The sequence below is a fragment of the Bombina bombina genome, chromosome 3, assembly GCF_027579735.1.
Source record: "Bombina bombina isolate aBomBom1 chromosome 3, aBomBom1.pri, whole genome shotgun sequence".
NCBI classification, from domain to species: Eukaryota; Metazoa; Chordata; class Amphibia; order Anura; family Bombinatoridae; genus Bombina; species Bombina bombina.
In genome coordinates, this window is record NC_069501.1 from 184,323,026 (window position 1) to 184,342,201 (window position 19,176).

The following is a 19,176-nucleotide window of genomic DNA, read 5'->3' on the forward strand; positions in this document are numbered from 1 at the left end:
TAATGTGGGGGGAGGGATTGTGGGTTTTTTTTACAGGCAAAAGAGCTGTTTTCTTTGGGGCATGCCCCGCAAAGGGCCCTGTTCAGGGCTGGTAAGGTAATAGAGCTGTTAACTTTTGTAATTTAGTATAGGTTAGGGCATTTTTTTTATTTTGGGGGGCTTTGTTATTTTATTAGGGGGCTTAGATTAGGTGTAATTAGTTTAAAATTCTTGTAATATTTTTTTATTTTTTGTAATTTAGTGGGGGGGGGTTTGTACTTTAGTTTAGTTTTTTTAATTGCATTTAATTGTAGGTACTTGTAGTTAATTTATTTAATGATAGTGTAGTGTTAGGTTTAATTGTAACTTAGGTTAGGATTTATTTTACAGGTAATTTTGTAATTATTTTAACTAGGTAGCTATTAAATAGTCAATATCTATTTAATAGCTATTGAACCTAGTTAAAATGAATACAAAGTTGCCTGTACAATAAATATAAATGCTAAAATAGCTACAATGTAACTATTAGTTATATTGCAGCTATATTAGGGTTTATTTTACAGGTAAGTCTTTAGTTTTATATAGGATTCATTTATTTAGTTAATTTAATGATAGTGTAGTGTTAGGTGTAATTGTAACTTAGGTTATGATTTATTTTACAGGTAAATTTGTATTTATTTTAGCTAGGTAGTTATTAAATAGTTATTAACTATTTAATAACTATTGTACCTAGTTAAAATAAATACAAAGTTGCCTGTAAAATACATATAAATCCTAAAATAGCTACAATGTAACTATTAGTTATATTGAAGCTATATTAATAGCTAGTAGGGGGCTTAGATTAGGTGTAATTAGTTTAAAATTATTGTAATATTTTATTATTTTTGGTAATTTAGTGTTTGTTTGTATTTTGGTACTTGTATGATGGATGGAAGACCTCTTCTTGCCCCGCTTGGATGAAGACTTCTGTCGGTCTGGATGTACTCTTCTGCCCCATCGGATGAAGACTTCGGCCCGGCTGGGTGAACACGACTCAAGGTAGGGAGATCTTCAGGGGGGTAGTGTTAGGTTTATTTAAGGGGGGTTTGGGTTAGAGTAGGGGTATGTGGGTGGTGGGTTGTAATGTGGGGGGGGGATTGTGTTTTTTTTTTACAGGCAAAAGAGCTGTTTTCTTTGGGGCATGCCCCGCAAAGGGCCCTGTTCAGGGCTGGTAAGGTAATAGAGCTGTTAACTTTTGTAATTTAGTATAGGGTAGGGCATTTTTTTTATTTTGGGGGGCTTTGTTATTTTATTAGGGGGCTTAGATTAGGTGTAATTAGTTTAAAATTCTTGTAATATTTTTTTATTTTTTGTAATTTAGTGTTTGTTTTTTTTTGTAATTTAGTGGGGGGGTTTTGTACTTTAGTTTATTTAATTGTAGATAATTGTAGTTAATTTATTTAATGACAGTGTAGTGTTAGGTTTAATTGTAACTTAGGTTAGGATTTATTTTACAGGTAATTTTGTAATTATTTTAACTAGGTAGCTATTAATTAGTCAATAACTATTTAATAGCTATTGTACCTAGTTAAAATAAATACAAAGTTGTCTGTAAAATAAATATAAATGCTAAAATAGCTACAATGTAACTATTAGTTATATTGCAGCTATATTAGGGTTTATTTTACAGGTAAGTATTTTGTTTTAAATATGATTCATTTATTTAGTTAATTTAATGATAGTGTAGTGTTAGGTGTTAGTGTAACTTAGGTTAGGATTTATTTTACAGGTAAATTTGTATTTATTTTAGCTAGGTAGTTATTAAATAGTTATTAACTATTTAATAACTATTGTACCTAGTTAAAATAAATACAAAGTTGCCTGTAAAATAAATATAAATGCTAAAATAGCTACAAAGTAACTATTAGTTATATTGCAGCTATATTAGGGTTTATTTTACAGGTAAGTCTTTAGTTTTAAATAGGATTAATTTATTTAACTATAGTAAACTTATTTCGTTTTATTTAAATTATATTTAAGTTAGTGGGTGTTAGTGTTAGGGTTAGACTTAGCTTTAGGGGTTAATAACCTTATTATAGTAGCGGCGACGATGGGGGCGGGAGATTAGGGGTTAATAATTGTAGGTAGTTGGCGGCGATGTTAGAGAGGGCAGATTAGGGGTTAATAAAATGTATTATAGTGTTTGCGAGGCGGGAGTGCGGCGGTTTAGGGGTTAATACATTTATTATAGTGGCGGCGATTTGCGGTCGGCAGATTAGGGGTTAATACTTGTAGTTAGATTGCGGCGACGTTGGGGGAGGCAGATTAGGGGTTAATAACTATAATGTAGGGGTCGGCGGTGTTAGGGACAGCAGGTTAGGGGTTAATAGTTATAATGTAGGCGGCGGCGATTTGCGGTCGGCAGATTAGGGGTTAATACTTGTAGTTAGATTGCGGCGACGTTGGGGGAGGCAGATTAGGGGTTAATAACTATAATGTAGGGGTCGGCGGTGTTAGGGACAGCAGATTAGGGGTTAATAGCTATAATGTAGGCGGCGGCGATATCGGGTCGGCAGATTAGGGGTTAATACTTGTAGTTAGATTGCGGCGACGTTGGGGGAGGCAGATTAGGGGTTAATAACTATAATGTAGGGGTCGGCGGTGTTAGGGACAGCAGATTAGGGGTTAATAGTTATAATGTAGGCGGCGGCGATATTCGGTCGGCAGATTAGGGGTTAATACTTGTAGTTAGATTGCGGCGACGTTGGGGGGGGCAGATTAGGGGTTAATAACTATAATGTAGGGGTCGGCGGTGTTAGGGACAGCAGATTAGGGGTTAATAGTTATAATGTAGGCGGCGGCGATATCGGGTCGGCAGATTAGGGGTTAATAAAATAATGCAGGTGTCAGCGATAGCGGAGGCAGCAGATTAGGGGTTAATAAGTGTTAGATTAGGGGTGTTTAGAGACTCGGGGTACATGTTAGGGTGTTAGGTGCAGACTTAGTGTTTCCCCATAGGAAACAATGGGGCTGCGGTGTTAGTTTTTTTTCAGCCGAAACTCCCATTGTTTCCTATGGGGAAATGCCGAATCTTAACGAGCTAATTCGGATTTATTCGGAGATACGGCAGCTATTTCGGATTCATTCGGTAGATTCGGAAGTATTTTAATTCGGAAATCCGAATCGATCCGAATCTCCGAATTTACCGAATTTACCGAATTTCCGAATTAATCCGAAACGAACCGCACATGTCTACTATATTACTACTATGGATTTTATCAGTGCTATACAAATAAATAATAATACTACAGAACTTGAAAAAAACATCTGAATCAAAAATAATATTTCAGTAGTTATGAAAGAAGCTTTGCATACTGATATGTAATATAATCAAAGATTAAGAAGCAGGAGTAAACTTCAAGAATCTGTGGTTGGCTGTATCCTTTAATTGATTGAAGCATGCCTTATACTTTTGAACTAGCCTAACGGCACCATAACCATTATTTATCCACTAATTAAATCATCATTAATCTATCACTACCAATGCTGTATTCAGATATTTTTTCTCCATTTTATTTTTTTCGAATAATTTAAATCAAATATAATATTTATTAAAAGAGGGGCAGTTGGGTAATCAAAACATTTGAATAGGTAGACTAAATTTTAGGTTGGACATTAACGCTTCTATTTAAAAGCCATAACAGACAATTGTTAATCCCTAGCAGTAAATATTTATTTGGCTAAAACAAATAGCATATTTACCATGTGAGTATTTATTAACTACCATATTTGTAAATAAATATTTGTAAACCTTACAATATATTTATATCCCTTCTATATTTGCCGTTGTAAATGCAATGCTCTTATTTCTTTACATCTTTCTCTTTTCTCACAACCATCTGTTTTTCTGGTTCTGCTCCTGTAGATTTATACATTTTCCTTGTTTTTCTTTCTCTCTTTGACCTTGTGTTTGCGTTTGACCTTGTGTGCTCATATCTTTTCATAATGTTTTCTTTTCTACCCCTACTTTTATTTCCCCCATATCTTTTCCTTCTCTAATTTCCTTCCTACTCCTCAATTCCACCTTTTAAAGTTTCTTGATATGTTCCCTTCCTCGTTAATGTTATTAGTATTACATTGATAATTGCCTTATTGCTGGAGACTTATAATCTAAAAAGTTAGTAGATTCCTCACCTACTCATGAGTTAGTTGTTGGAGAGGATATATTAGAGCTCTCATTTCATGACATTTAGGTTGTCATGCCATCTCATTTTATTGCAATTATGTGGGATATGACAGTTAGAAAAGTGCATCATCCTTATATCTGCAACATGATAAATAGTAAATACTACCTTATCAACAAAGTTAGAATTAATATGATTTGTATTCAGTATAACAAATTAGATATGTGGCATGAGCTTATACAATGGAATAATCTGTTTGAAATGCTACTGTTTTATGTTTGTTTAGATCTATACTGTATAGCTTTGTTATAATACGCAAATAACTAAATTGCTGTTAATTAGCTCTAGAAGAGGGAAAAAACTCATGTATGCCTGGTTTAATGGGATGGATATCAGATAAGCATGGCTATTTGTAGAATAAATGACAAAATAGAACTTTTACTTTCATAATTTTCATACTCGTGAGGTTTACTTAAAGTTTTTTTTTTTTAAATTAAACATAGTAAACAAAATTTTTAGCATAAATTTGATATTTAATTTGCCAGTTTTATCTACAATCTACCTTTACATTTTTTACTTTTGTCCACTGCTTGCCAGGAAGCTTATTGTACAAGCATCCATAAAATTCAAAAGGACTGATCTCTCTATTGCAACACCCCCTAATCTCTAATCAACTCTCTGCACTAGCCCATTATCACTAAAAATGCTCTTCACAACCCACCCTATTAAGATATCACCATACGAAGGTCTAGATTATGAGCACGCAACCAATAAGGGGTATATTGCGGCCCTTTGAACACATCAGTAGTAGTTTGCATATTACGTGTTAATGCGTTCACCTGAGCGCAATCGAATTTAGCCTGACTTCAGAGCTCTGATTAACTTTTGTGCAAGACAAAAAAGTTGCACAGAACATATAAAAAATACATTTAACAATAGAGGTACACTCATAATTACTGTCCAATTAAAAAAAAATAAAAAAATATTGCATTAAAAAGTTTTAAGGGCTCAAATATATGAGGTCTCAGGTGTTAGAACAAAAAAGGCAGGTATATATGTGTGTATAAATATGTATTTAAGAATGAATAGAACATATTCTGCTATGTGAAGAACATTGGAATGTGAAATATTAATATTTCATGTTGGGTTTAGTGCACTTGACTATACACGGTTGGGTTTGCGTACGGGTATGGGTGTTAGTTGTTTTTTTTTTGCAGCTCAATTTTATGCTCTATTGACTTCTATGAAGTTAACGTGGTTGCGATAATTTTTTCATGTGCATCAGGTTTTTACTTTAAACTTGTAATACAAGCGCAACCCGATGCCTCCATCTAGTGTTGTTTACGCTCGAACGGGGGCGTTAAATAGCAATACACTCGTAATCTCTAAGATACATTTTAAAACACATACTTCAATATCTTACTCAATATGTTGCTAGACATTTGTTATCTATAAATAACTTTTTTTACTGATAATCCATATTTAAAATACAGTATTAAATTAGACCTTGAAAAAACACCACGTGACACATTCTCACTGCAAAGCAAAAGCTATATAACCAAGTACCATTGAGTATTTTTCATTTATTTGAACATGGTGAGAACATTTTCAACAAAACTAACTTTTTTGTGCATTTTTCTTGTCTGATCAAACTAAATTTAGTTTTTTTGCTTCACATTCAGATATAGTTGTAGATATTATTGTTGTTCTATATTGCTTGATATTTTAGTTTCCATAGTTTGCAATATATGCATGCTTCAAGGCATATCTGTAGCATTTCTAGAGCTGTGAATGTTAGTGTTCAGAATAGAATAAGCATAACAGTACTCATGCAAACACAATCTCAGGGAAATTCAGTTTCAGGCTGGCCCAAAAGCCGAATTATAATTTTAACAATTATTTACTGTCATTGTAGGAAAGCAGACATAATGAACTTCTGCCCAGAAGGATTTACGATCTAATTTTGTTGTCTGAGTTACAGGGAGATAAAGTGTCTTGCCTAAGGTCAGAATGAGCTTACAAAGAGTGTCTAACCAGAATCTCTTACTGTCACTACAGAATGACAGATGAAATACAATGTAAAAGTAAAAAAAAAGAAAAGGAAGGAAGAATTCACTGTCTTGTCTTGTTTTGCAGCATGCAGACCTGGATTCTACAAGGCTTTTGCTGGGAACATCAAATGTTCTAAATGCCCTCCACACAGTTTCACCTATGTTGAGGCAACAACTGTTTGTCAATGTGAGAAAGGTTACTTTCGAGCAGAGAAAGATCCAGCTGCTATGGCATGCACAAGTAAGTTAAGTCTGAGAATTTCTAAACCATCTATTTTCTGTACATTCTTGTTTTATATATATATATATTTTTAAAAAAAGCAGCAAAGGGTTCATACATACATCTTTATAGGGCAGCATTCTGCACTGTGAACATCAAACCATTGAAACCAAAAGGTGAATGGGTCCTAATTTAAATTTCCAAAAGGAGGCCTAAAATGCAACACTTAATTACATGAGAATGAGATATTAGACGATGAATGAAAAGCTCTGATATCACTGTGTTTAATGCTAACCTTTCCTTTTACTGAACAAAGACCTATAGTTGATAAATATGCATTGAAGAAATCACAGATAGCTTTGCAGAAATATTTCTGCTCAAGGGTTATTGGTGCCACACATTTTCTATGTGCTACTTCATCTGTGCATAATTTAAAAAATGATAACAAAGCAACCAGGCCATATTCATAAACAGCCTAGTGACACATTATATTGTGAAATCTGAGGATTAGAATTAATTGTCTCTCTTTGTTCCAAGTTCTAAATCTTACTAAATGATTCACTGTATGTCATTACAGCTTAATATTTGCATGAAATCACAGTTTAGCCAGCATAATTTAATGGCAATTAAAAAGCTATTTAATCGTCATGCAAATTGGCATAAGGGCCCTTCAGTAAAGAGGGTATATTTCTCTCAAAATGAAGGCAAGTCTTTTTTTTTTTTATTCCAGACATCCATTATATAATTGATATTATCCTTGTTATCTATCAAAGTAGTATTTTGAATTGCTTTATGTGTAATAATTGTACACATGAATTTCAATAATTTGTTCTTTAATGCTGTTGCTGTAACCGTAGCTCACACTGAAATTAAACATTATATATAGTTGTAAGAGAGAGAGCGAGAGAAAGAGAGAATAATTTTATTTTTACAAGTGCCTCAGTTATTTTATTTGAATGATTTAATGTAACAATATTTAGACTAAAAATAATCTTGTTTGAGATACACAGTTTTGTAGAAAGTGATATATATTCACTAAAAGCCATCTTTAGCCTTTCTTGTTTGTTCGGATTGTATGTTACACCCTTCACTAAATAATGGATATGGGGGTCTGTGTGCTTTAGTGAAAAGGGCTCTAAAGAATAACGCAGAAGCAGAAGGCTGACACGCATAGAGAAGACTGCTAGTGAATTGACCCACTGTTCTCGAATATGTCCTATATATCCTCCTCAACAAGCAGTCCCACTGTTACCAGAAAAAGAAGGCTCAGAGGATTAGTCTTGGTTATTGAAGATGGGGAGTATGGGTGCTTCAGGAATCAAGTTGGGTGGCACAGGATACAGTTAGTAGTTAGTTCTAGGGTGCAGTCTTGTAATTTGTGAGAACCAGTGGGCATGTGGTTGTTTCTTCAGCAAAAACAAGCATAGTAACATAGTTTTCTAGTAGACTGCACTCACAGAATTATGTAAAAAATAGTGTTTATTTCACAGAATTAAAATTCCATTCCCATGAGATTTTGGTACATACTTTTACCTTTATCAAATGGATACAAAAACATATCAATTAGTTCATCTTGTTTCCAGTTAAAATCATTTAGTCTCCTAGGACAATTTATATACACAGTTACATGTTATAAAGGAAATACCAATGGCACTACTCAGAGTTAAATAACGTTCCCATATATGTGATTACTTAGTAGTAATTATTTAACAGGGGATGGTGCTTGTTCTGATCATTAATTCAAAACAAATCAGTAAAAAAATGAAGAAAGAGTACAAAGATAGCACTCATGAACGTTAAATAGAAATATTGAATCAAAGCAAAGGATGAAAAACTATAAGACTTAACTTTTACTAAGTTAGTTAAAAACAAAGGGTATATCTATCATATAAAAATTTAGCATATGCCTACTCAGACTGGGCAAGGTAAGTAAATTGGAACAAATGAGATCACAAGACCCCTAAGGTCTAAATAATGCCTAAATACTAGGCGACTCTGAGGGGTTGTGTTGTGTGCTAATTGGATAGCAGAAACAACTTGAATATATGGGTTACACTAGATGAAAGGTGATGCAGGGGATCAAAAATACAGTATCAGAGTTGATACTGTAGGGTAAAGAATTAATCCTCTGGAATATAAGAGACCTAAACATGATAGTTTACTCCTGTAGAATAGTCACTATTAATGATGTTCACAGGAATCTATATCAGTAAATTTATCAGTGATAGAAAGTATAACCGGGTAAAGGTTCTTGTTAAGAAGCCATATACATATATTTACTGTACTTCTGAGTATGTGGTTAGAATATATTAGAATAATTATCTCTTCAGAAATGTCAGAGACCTATAAATTTCAATTTACCAAGTAATGCCTTTGGATGTTCTCTGAAGATACCAGAGACCTACACCTTATAATTTACAGAGTAATACCTTTTAATTATTTCTCTGAAAATACCTATACCTTGGATTTACCGATTGGTACTTTATAAATTACTAACAGATAGAACATATATATATGTTACGTTAGCCACACCGAATCCCGTGTTTCCATTCCCCTAGTCAATAGTCCACGCCCCTTGTGACAATATCGGCTCATGCCATGGGTATGTATTATCATCATAGCCATCAATCAACTTTCATTAGCAGATATACATGGGGGCGTGATAATTGTCACACTACAAAAACTCCTTCCCCAATTTCTACGTGGCTCATGTCTACTGGCATATTATAAACATAAACCACATGCTTAATATTAAGGCATGATTGCAATTCATGCAAACCCACAGCATCTATCATTAACGTAAAAGCATAATAAAAAACACAATATTTAATGTTATTATTATAAACATGAGAGAATAAATAAACAATTTAGCAGCATCACTACAATCCACATCTTTATTGTGGTTAGGTTATTTACAGAAAAGACATATCAGTGTTAATTTTATAGAAGTTTATCTTAGAGCATAGTTGATGTTGCAGTTCATAGACACCCATACAAGTTAACATATATATCAACACACATTGTCCACAAATTGATCCAACCCACAAAGACCCAAAATCCAATAAAGTGTTGAGACCGCTTGGCTGTATAGTGTCTAATATATATTCACCTTGTTTATGTCTGCAAAAGCATTTTTTCTCTGTCTCCTCCCCTCCTTAGAGGTAAAATATGATTGATAATGATCAACTTCATACTTTATACATTGTGCTTGTGTGTTACAAAATCTCTGAAGGAAGTTGTGGTCTTTCCCACAGAACAGAGAACACAGACAGATGAGTATGTGTATCATAAAAGTGCTCATGCACGACAATCTATGGGGGATCTTGAACCGTTTATTCAAGTGGGGGTGTTGAGAAGATGCAATGTAGCAATAAAGCAGCACCAGAGTTTTAATGTATCCACAGCTTGTTTATTGGAACACGCCAAAAGACAAACACAACGTTTCGGTTAGAAAACCTTAATCATGTGTTAAGATTAAGGTTTTCTAACCAAAACGTCGTGTTTGTCTTTTGGCATGTTCCAATAAACAAGATATGGATACATTGAAACTTTGGTGCTGATACATTGAAACTTTGGTGCTGCTTTACTGCTACATTGAATTGATTTCAGGGGAGTGCAACTACCCTTAAGCATGCTCCGCATTTCAACTAATATCAGTGTGTTCTGAACATTTTGTGTTAGTGTTGAAAAGATGCACCAGTGATCATACTATTGCTATTCACACAATCCCCACACTTGTAGCAACCTATACGTTGGGGTATCAACCACATTTCTTTGGTATAACAGTGAACAGGGTCAGTCTTGACCAGCATATCTTGTATGTTTCTAGCTCTGTGGTATATCACTTTGCTTGGCTCAGATTTCCAACACAATAGATTATTGTCTGTATTTAACACATCCCACCTATTTGAGATAACTTCCCTCAATTATCTATGTTGTGTTGTAAAGGTGGTAGTGACATTTAATCCCCCAGAAATAGTTGGAGCGATATCCTTCTTATTTAATAGTTCATCCTGGGTACACCCTTCCAAATTTGCCCTTGCCTCATTAATGTCAACCTCTTTATATCCATGTGAAGATAATCTTGAACACACCTCTTCCAGCTGTAAACCCCAAAAATGTGCTTCAGAGTTATTCCGGATAACACGTGTGAGTTAAGAGGAGATAATCCACCCACTTTTATATGTCTGGGATGTTAGCTAGATGCCAGCAAAAGGGAATTTCTGATGGTAGGTTTTGTATATAGTGAAGTATCAAATATGCATCCAGTCTCGCCAGGCACTTTAAAAATATTGAAATCCAAGAAATGTATATTTTGTATTTCCAGTTCTAATTTGGTGATTCTCATGAATTTAACATCTGCACTTATCTCTCTAGTTCATCAGCTGTCCCACTCCATATCAGGGACAAGTCATTAATATAGCGAATATAAAACTTCACATGGGGCTGTTCATGCAGTTTCATGATATTCAATTCATGCCAAAACATATATATATGTGCGTAAATTAGGCCATGTTAAACCCCATAGCAGTACTGGTAGGGTGAAAGTGAAAATCGCTCTCAAATCTAAAATAATTATTTGTCAAACAATGTGTCATAAACTCCAAAATAAACTCTATGGGAGGGCCTCAATAATATTCATTACCCACAGTAATAAACCTGACAGTCTGTATCCCACACTCATGGGGGATAACCATATACAAGCTGTCCACATCCATGTTGACCAATATATAAGTGTCAGCCAGATGTTTAAAACATTTCAATCTATCAACCAAGGTTGTAGAATCCTGTAAGTAGGAAAATGAATTATGTACCACAGGCTGTAAGTGGTAATCCACATATTCTGCTATACCTGAGAAAATTGAATCCCTAGCAGACACAATTGGTTAACCCGGAGGGTTCTGCAAAGACTTATACACCTTTGGTAACAAATACAAAGCAGACATTTTTGGAAAGTTCACAGTCAAATATTGAAATTCATCAGAGTTAATTACATCAACTTCATATGCGCATCTTATGCTAGAATCAACCTGTTTTCTTAAATATGGTAGTGGAATTCACAGCCAATTTCCTATAGACTTCCATATCTGATATATATCAATGACCTCGATTCATAGACGCTTGCAAGGTAGCAGAGAGGACTCGTAAAGACAAGACTATGTTTCACATTCATTAATTATCTCTTCACCTACCTTTTTCCCAAATGTTGTTACTGGGCATTCCTGCAATTAACATCTATAGTTACATGAGGTACCCAACACATGAGAACCACTAGCAATGTGGGAAAATGGTAATTAAAACAATAACATATAGGAAAATATTTGCAAGATGTTTAATGTAAATGTTATATACTTCCATGTCTGTTCTGTTAGGGTAAAGTAGTTTCTATGGATATAATGAAAAATGTCTCCAGGGGCTGGCCATGGGAAATCTAGGGTGTTCTGGAAATTTGGCTAATCTAGGCACTGCAAGTCTAATTTATTAAGAAACTATTGCCCCGTGAAGTATCTAATCTTGCAGTTGAGTTATGTTTATTCCAATGTTGCACAGTGTCAGAAAGAGGAGAAGCCAGAGTGAAAAAATGAAGGGTAAAGCATGTTCTATGATGAGTAACCACCTGGGAGACGCTTCTTTTAGCCCAATTATGCTTTTTCGCAGAGAGGAAAATTCTTGAAGTATATCAGTCTGATCCCGCCTTACAAAGTTGGTCCAGATGTGGACTCCATACCCAATGTGTTTAATGGGATATGACTGCAATTCACTGCTGAGGCCCACAGATGGCTGAAATAATTGTCTAGGGTTGCCATGTTCCTCGTTCAGAGGGGGGTTGCCTGGTATTTCGGGCAGGACCAACCTTGCTAGGTGGAATCTGACTAATATTCTTCAGGAAAGTTCTCCTCTGTAAAAGGCACAATTGGGCTAAATGAGTCTGCTCCCAGGCAGTAACTCACCATAGAACATGCTACTGATTTCTTCTTGATTCCTGGTTGAGAGCTTCTCTTTATGTATGTTTCTGTATAACTGTGTATACACTATCTTTAAAGTTTTTAACAATGCTGCCGATCTTGATAATTGTCACTCTGTCAAATCTCCCTGTTTGTTCTAGCCATATAATTGTTGCTATGAAGAGAGACAGTTTACTAATAGACTATGAGACAGGGATTTCTGATTAAAAAGTGGGCAACCTTTTTAAAAAATGACATATGACTAAAATAGACAGGGGATTCATAAAGTAGCCAATTAGTAGGCTCAGTAGCTTTGTTCAAAAATTTGAAACCAACAGATACATATTAAGGTATCCATATGACACACATCCAGAAGATTTTTAACCCCATGAGTGCTAGTATCTACAGTGATTCAATATTTTCATTGACCAGCATACAAGCAATCAAAAGCTTAAATCATTACTTTGTAGCAGCAGTGATTTATTCTGCTGCCTAAAACACACACAGATAATCAGGTGTTAAACCAATGATGTGTGTTACACAACCACTATTTAACATCTTGATTGCTATAACCACATAAACATATGACCTCCAAATCAACTCCAGGACTTTCCGTTGTGATCACACATACAGGAGATAAGCAGATATTCTGACAGGTTTTCCCCCAAAAATATAAAGTTTTTAAAGTTGCATTTATGTTATTTTTAATCCCTTAGTAAATACATATTAAGAAAATAGATTTGATATCTTAAATTAAAATATTCTAATAAAATAAAATACAAATTTACAATAATATGGCCATTTAAATAAATTTATTTTTGAATGAAAAAATGAAGTAAAATCTATTTAAATTTAACTAAAACTAATACAGTTGTATCAGGTGTGTACTTCCCATTAATGACTATTGGCTGATAGGCACTTCATACTTATGATCGCTTGTTGAAAAGCACTTCCTGCTAAACTTCTTTGAAAGGTACTTCTTGCAAATTGAACAAATTGATCATTAGTAGGAAGTATCTATAAGTCAGTTGGCTAGATTCATTGAGGCATTGAGGCTGATTAGTCTAGGGCTTTGTCATAAATGCAAGATCATATCTGAAATTAATTGAGGCCCACTTAGTTTATCTTTTCTAGACAATCATGAGTGAGTGTTCTATAGTGGTTTTAAATGGTCCAGTACATGCAAAACAAAAAGTTACAATTACTGGTACTGTGACTATGAAGCAGTAGAAAAAGATTGTGCCTCAGTAACAAATCATACAACCCAGTTCTATCCTTAAGTAATATATTGCAAAAGAAAAAAGAAACACAAAAGAAAAAAGGATTTTAGCACTACATCTACTATGAAAATATTAACTATTAAAAATGAACTTTTATTAATATCATTTAACAATAGAGAGATATTAACCTCTACCTTAAAATACCCAATATTACCATAAAAAAGAAAGTGTGTTTCAACCCCCCTGTTTCCTGGTCATTAGCTGGTAACAACGGCATCAGGTGCCAGAGATGAAGAGAACAGTTACAGTTACAAATGCATTTCGGCCCCAAACAGGCCTTTCTCAATCTAAAAACAAACAGAGGCTATAATTATTGTGCTTCTTATAACCCTAGGTTTTTGGCGTGATAAGCACCAACATTAGGCCACGCCCCCGTATTTCATCAGATTGGCATCTGTCAATCATCATACTTGGGGGGCGTGGTTAATATTGCCGGGATGAAACATCAGGTATATTACACTGTGTTCAACATGTATCTAATGGGGATATTGTATCTGTATATATTATTTCTGCAAAGAATGCATTAACATAATTGTAGCTCAAATAGATGGAAAACATTGTATCTTATAAATAACCAGTCCCCTAACTGTTGCAAACAGGACTAAGGCTTAAAGTCTTTGCAGCATTGTATAACACATATTAACAATGCTGTAACAGGTCATGTATCCCTATATTTCTCCCATGTATCCTCCCTGCTATTGCAGAGTTTCCTTTCTACAGCTTTTCTAAGTATCCTGCGTGTTATTACAGAGGTACCTGTTTACTGCATATCTACATTCCTGCCTGCTACTGCAGAGTTACCTGTCTACAGCATATCTGCATTCCCTGTCTGCTATTACAGAGTTCCCTGTCTACAGCCAATCTACATATCCTGTCTGCTATTGCAGAGTTACCTGTCTACAGCTTATCTACGTATACTCCCTGCTATTGCAGAGTTATCTTGTCTACAACTTATCTTTGTTTCCTCCTTGCTATTGCAGAGTTACCTATCTACAGCATCTCTACATATTCTGCTTGCTATAACAGTTACCTGTCTACAGCATATCTACTTAGCGTGCCTGCTATTACAGTTACCTATCTACAGCATATCTACTTAGCGTGCCTGCTATTACAAAGTTACGTGTCTGCAGCATATCTACGTATCCTGCCTGCCATTAAAGTTACATCTACATCTTATTTACATATCTTACCTGCTTTGAGATTGTCTGAACTAAGTTACCAACCTTGTATACTTGTCTGCACAGAGACTTTGCGTTTCATCTAGTCTGCATTTATCTGCACTGCTAATTAATCTGTTCAATAAACCCTTTACCTTTATTCCTAAATACCTTTACCAGTGTCACCCAGTTTTATTTATCGAAATTATCCAAAATATCATCACACTTGTAATTTTAATGCAAACAGTAAAAAAAGGATTTATTATAAATTAGTTAGGCATCCAAGTTCTAAGCCACAAATATAAGTGTTAAAAAAGGGCTGCAAAATGCTTTAACATAAATATATTTATTATTTACATACACATGTCTAAAGATTAATATGTAATATATATATATGCATGTACATATGTATTTTTGTAATTATATGTGTATTTATAGACACATATACACATAAATACATATGTATAAACATAAAGACATATGTATGAGTGCACCTTGGAACTTTGCAGTCAAGTAGATGAAAACATGAAAAATCATGTTTATGCAATATTCATATTTAATAAAGTGTTATACTGTATATTTACTGTAAATATTACACATTCAAATGTTCTGCACCTAGCAAAATATGTTCTATATATATATATATATATATATATATATATATATATATATATATATATATATATAAGGTTGATATAGGTGACACATTGCGGTTTGGTACATCATTGTACACGAAACCTACTGATCGCAATTCACTTCTTGAGGCTAGAAGTTTTCACCCTAGACACCAAAAGAAGAGTGTCCTCACCTCACAACTCACTCGTTTAGTCAGAAACAACAGCGAGATGCCCACAATGATAACTCAGATGGAAGAAATGGGGAAGAAATTATTGGATAGGGGCTATGCCATCAGTGAAATACAAGAGGTCCAGGAAAGACTGCTACACACGGAAACAATCAGTGACACTGATACTCTGATCAGACAGCCTAAGGAACAACTGAACATGGTTACAACATATGTCCCTATGTGTGATAAGTTTACTGGAGCTGTAAGAAGACACTAGCCCGTGGTGGAAAGTGACTCTTCCTTGCCATTTCAGAAGATGGCGGCACCCAGGATGGCCTATCGCAGAGCGAGGAATCTGAGAGACATTCTTGTTAAGGCCGATCCAATAACACATTATAGTAAGGATACTTGGTTGAAATCTACAAAGAAGGGATGTTGCCCATGTGCAAGCTGTGTTACCTGTAATGGCATGTTAAGGAGTGACACCTTCCAGCATCCACACAATAACCAAAGATTTAAAATCCGTCAACGTCTGACATGTACCAGCACCTATATTATATACATCTTGATTTGTCCATGCTCCAAGGTTTACGTGGGCAAGACGGTTACCACCTTTCATGAACGTATGGCTAACCATCGGTGTGCCATATGGGAGGCCCTGAAACAGGGTAATTCAGATCAGCTGGTAGCTCGACACTGCATTGAATATAAGCATTCTGTTTCAAGTATACACAGTATGCTGATTGATCAGGAACCCCTTCCATCAAGGGGAGGAAACCATGCCAAAAGACTTCTGCAATGAGAGAGCAGGTGGATTTATCGTCTGGATACGTTGGCGCCTAAAGGTCTAAACACATATTTGGACTTTAGCCCCTTCTATTGATTTGTCACTATCCTTCTACATAGTGAACTTTCCATACTGGTTTACACATCGGAGTTGAAGATGTGGGATCTCGCTGTTGGCCTAGGTTTCTAACATACTCCTTGTAGGCTCGTATGGCACTAATGTACATTCAATATGTTTGAAAGATATTCTCGCCCTAACAGAATAGTAATAATAACTATTGTCTTTGCTTCTCTATGATTAATATGTCTATGAAGCCAGAGTTCCTATTCTTTGGCGTAATGTACATATATAGAATTCAGTATATATGTGCATATTCTATATGCAGCTCTTATAGTATCTCTACACTGTTTGTGGCTATTGGGTTAAAAGATAGTACTGTTGCCTTATAAAATCTTCACTAAATGTGTTTGTCTTTCCTTTATGGGTAATATGTTTAATTCTACATACTCAGTTGCCACATCTATTGTATTTTAAATTGTCTTCACATGCCAGTCCGCTCGCACTGTGCGCTGTTTTGTTTATAGTGGTAGCTATGACAACCAGTTTGTTCCCCTGTGAATGGGGTTTGGTTGCGCATGCACAACAGTGATGGCGGACATAACATGAATTTGATTACCGCATCCTTCTGCGTTCTGTGTCGGTCGGTTACCATAGAAACGGCGGTGATTGCGCCGTGACGTGGGATACGTCTCCACGTGCTGATGTCACAGACCACCCTGAACGCGCGCTTGGAGGTTTGACCGTAATTTTGCTTGTTATTTACTGTATTTAAGGAATGCCAGTTTTAATTTGTATTAGGTGGTTTAGGTGCTAGGTTACATTTTGGGTGGTGACATTTGACAAAGGCACATGTGATGTGCCGAAACGTTATGTTTGTTTAAATACTGGAATAAAAAGAAAATTGTATAAAGTCCAGTGAGTGCCTGCTTCTTCTTGGGACATTCTATATACTTCATTGCAGTGCACCTTGGCAGCTCTAAACGGATGGGGTAAGACTGTGCTGTCCTGTCTGGACTGTATATATATATATATATATATATATATATATATATATATATATGTATAAATCGATACCTATATAATATAATTATATACCTATATTTTGCAAAACAGCTCAAGTATTTCATTTTGATCAATTTCAACATGATTTCAACAAATTTGTGAAACTGGCCCAAAAAAAAAAACACAAATAGGAAAATTAATTTTTAACAAGCACATATATAGAATTTAAAAGGTAAAACAATTAAACAATTTGTTTTCTCACTGATTGAAATGCCATGCAAAGTATAAAAAATGCATTTGAAAACCCGTAGTTAAAGGGACAGTAAACTATAAAATTGTTTTTCGCTTAATGTGTTTCCAATTACTTTTTTCACCAGCTGCAGAGTATAAAATGTATGAGATTTGCTTTTTTAAGGCTTATTTGTGTATATGAATTAGCTGATTTTGTGTTTTGAAGCCACACCCTAATAAAATGAATTGAGCTTATAGATATAATCAGATCTCATTACTTTATCACATTGTGTACATATACCTGCTTATTTATCTTATATCTGTCCATAAACCAATCACCAATACTTGGAGAGAACAATGGAAAATTAACATTTTATTACCTTATCTCTTCTATAACCCACTGGGAGTGTAATTTATTCTACTGACTGTGTTAACATAGCTTGGCCTTGAGGCCAAATCTTTCAGGATAGGTGGGTATACCACAGGCTACATCACTTATTTCAAATGCCAATATAAGGGTAATGGAAATACTTGTAAACAATTTAATACACTCCAGTAGGTAAAGTGGATCATTGGGAACAAATTAAAGGGGAGCATTTGTTTGAGTAAACTGTCCCTTTAAATAACTAACAATTCGGATATGTTAGAGTTGATGAATAGTTTGGAATAGATTGAAATGTAAAAATATCCACTATTAACCATCTTATATGTAACAGGTAGAAGTAATCTAAGCCAATGAGAGTGATATATTTGCAGTGATGTTGTGTGTGTTGTGAGAATAAGATTGATATGTTTGTAATCCTGTTTGTGTAGTGGTGATGTGGGTGCTGTGTGTTCAATGAATCAATGTAGTGTGTTTACTCAAAGTGACGGTGTAGTGTGTACAGTATAGGGACGATGCTGTTACTTTCCTTAGAATGTATAGGAGATATAAGATGCACAGGACGCAGGAACATTTGCATCTTTACAACCTTTACAAATCCAAACTGTGGTCATCTTGGTTGAGGGAAGTTACAGGAAGATACTACTGAGCACATTTAAATGTATTTATTTTAAGAGGGCTTAATTTTTCCTCTTTTTTTTATAATTTAAAGAAAATCACTTTCTAGAGAATTTGCATGCTGCATTTCATAATAGTTTGCTGCAGTTTTTTTGCCATTGGTTAGGCTAATCATTTCCTATCTCTTAATAAATTGATGTGATATTGAGACTGATGTGTAAGGGACTCATAGTCCATTCTGGGCCCAGTTGCATATAGTTATCCCCATAGAGAGGAGTCAATTATATTGACCCTGCCTTAATGATTTTAGGACACATGTTTTCTATGTTATTGTCATATTAGTTAGCAATCTGTGGGTATTTGCTTATGCTTTGTCAGTTATTCACTCATGCACAGTTGTAAAAACTTTGATGCAGATCTTTTACTTTGTCAATGATGTCCCATAAAGTTTTGTTTTCCACATTTGTGTTATCTTTGGCATTGATTCTGACGCTCATCTTGTACTTATGCTCTG

The 19,176-nt window shown here is 34.9% G+C and overlaps 1 protein-coding gene across 1 annotated transcript in view; it reads left to right on the forward strand.

The window, feature by feature from the left end:
* The window catches only part of EPHA6 (EPH receptor A6), a 1,448,913-nt gene that overhangs the window by 327,374 nt on the left and 1,102,363 nt on the right, over positions 1–19,176 (forward strand). Inside the window, exon 3 of the mRNA XM_053706041.1 lies at positions 6,279–6,434. Within this exon, the coding sequence (XP_053562016.1) occupies positions 6,279–6,434 (156 nt within the window). The remainder of the gene's footprint in view (positions 1–6,278; positions 6,435–19,176) is intronic.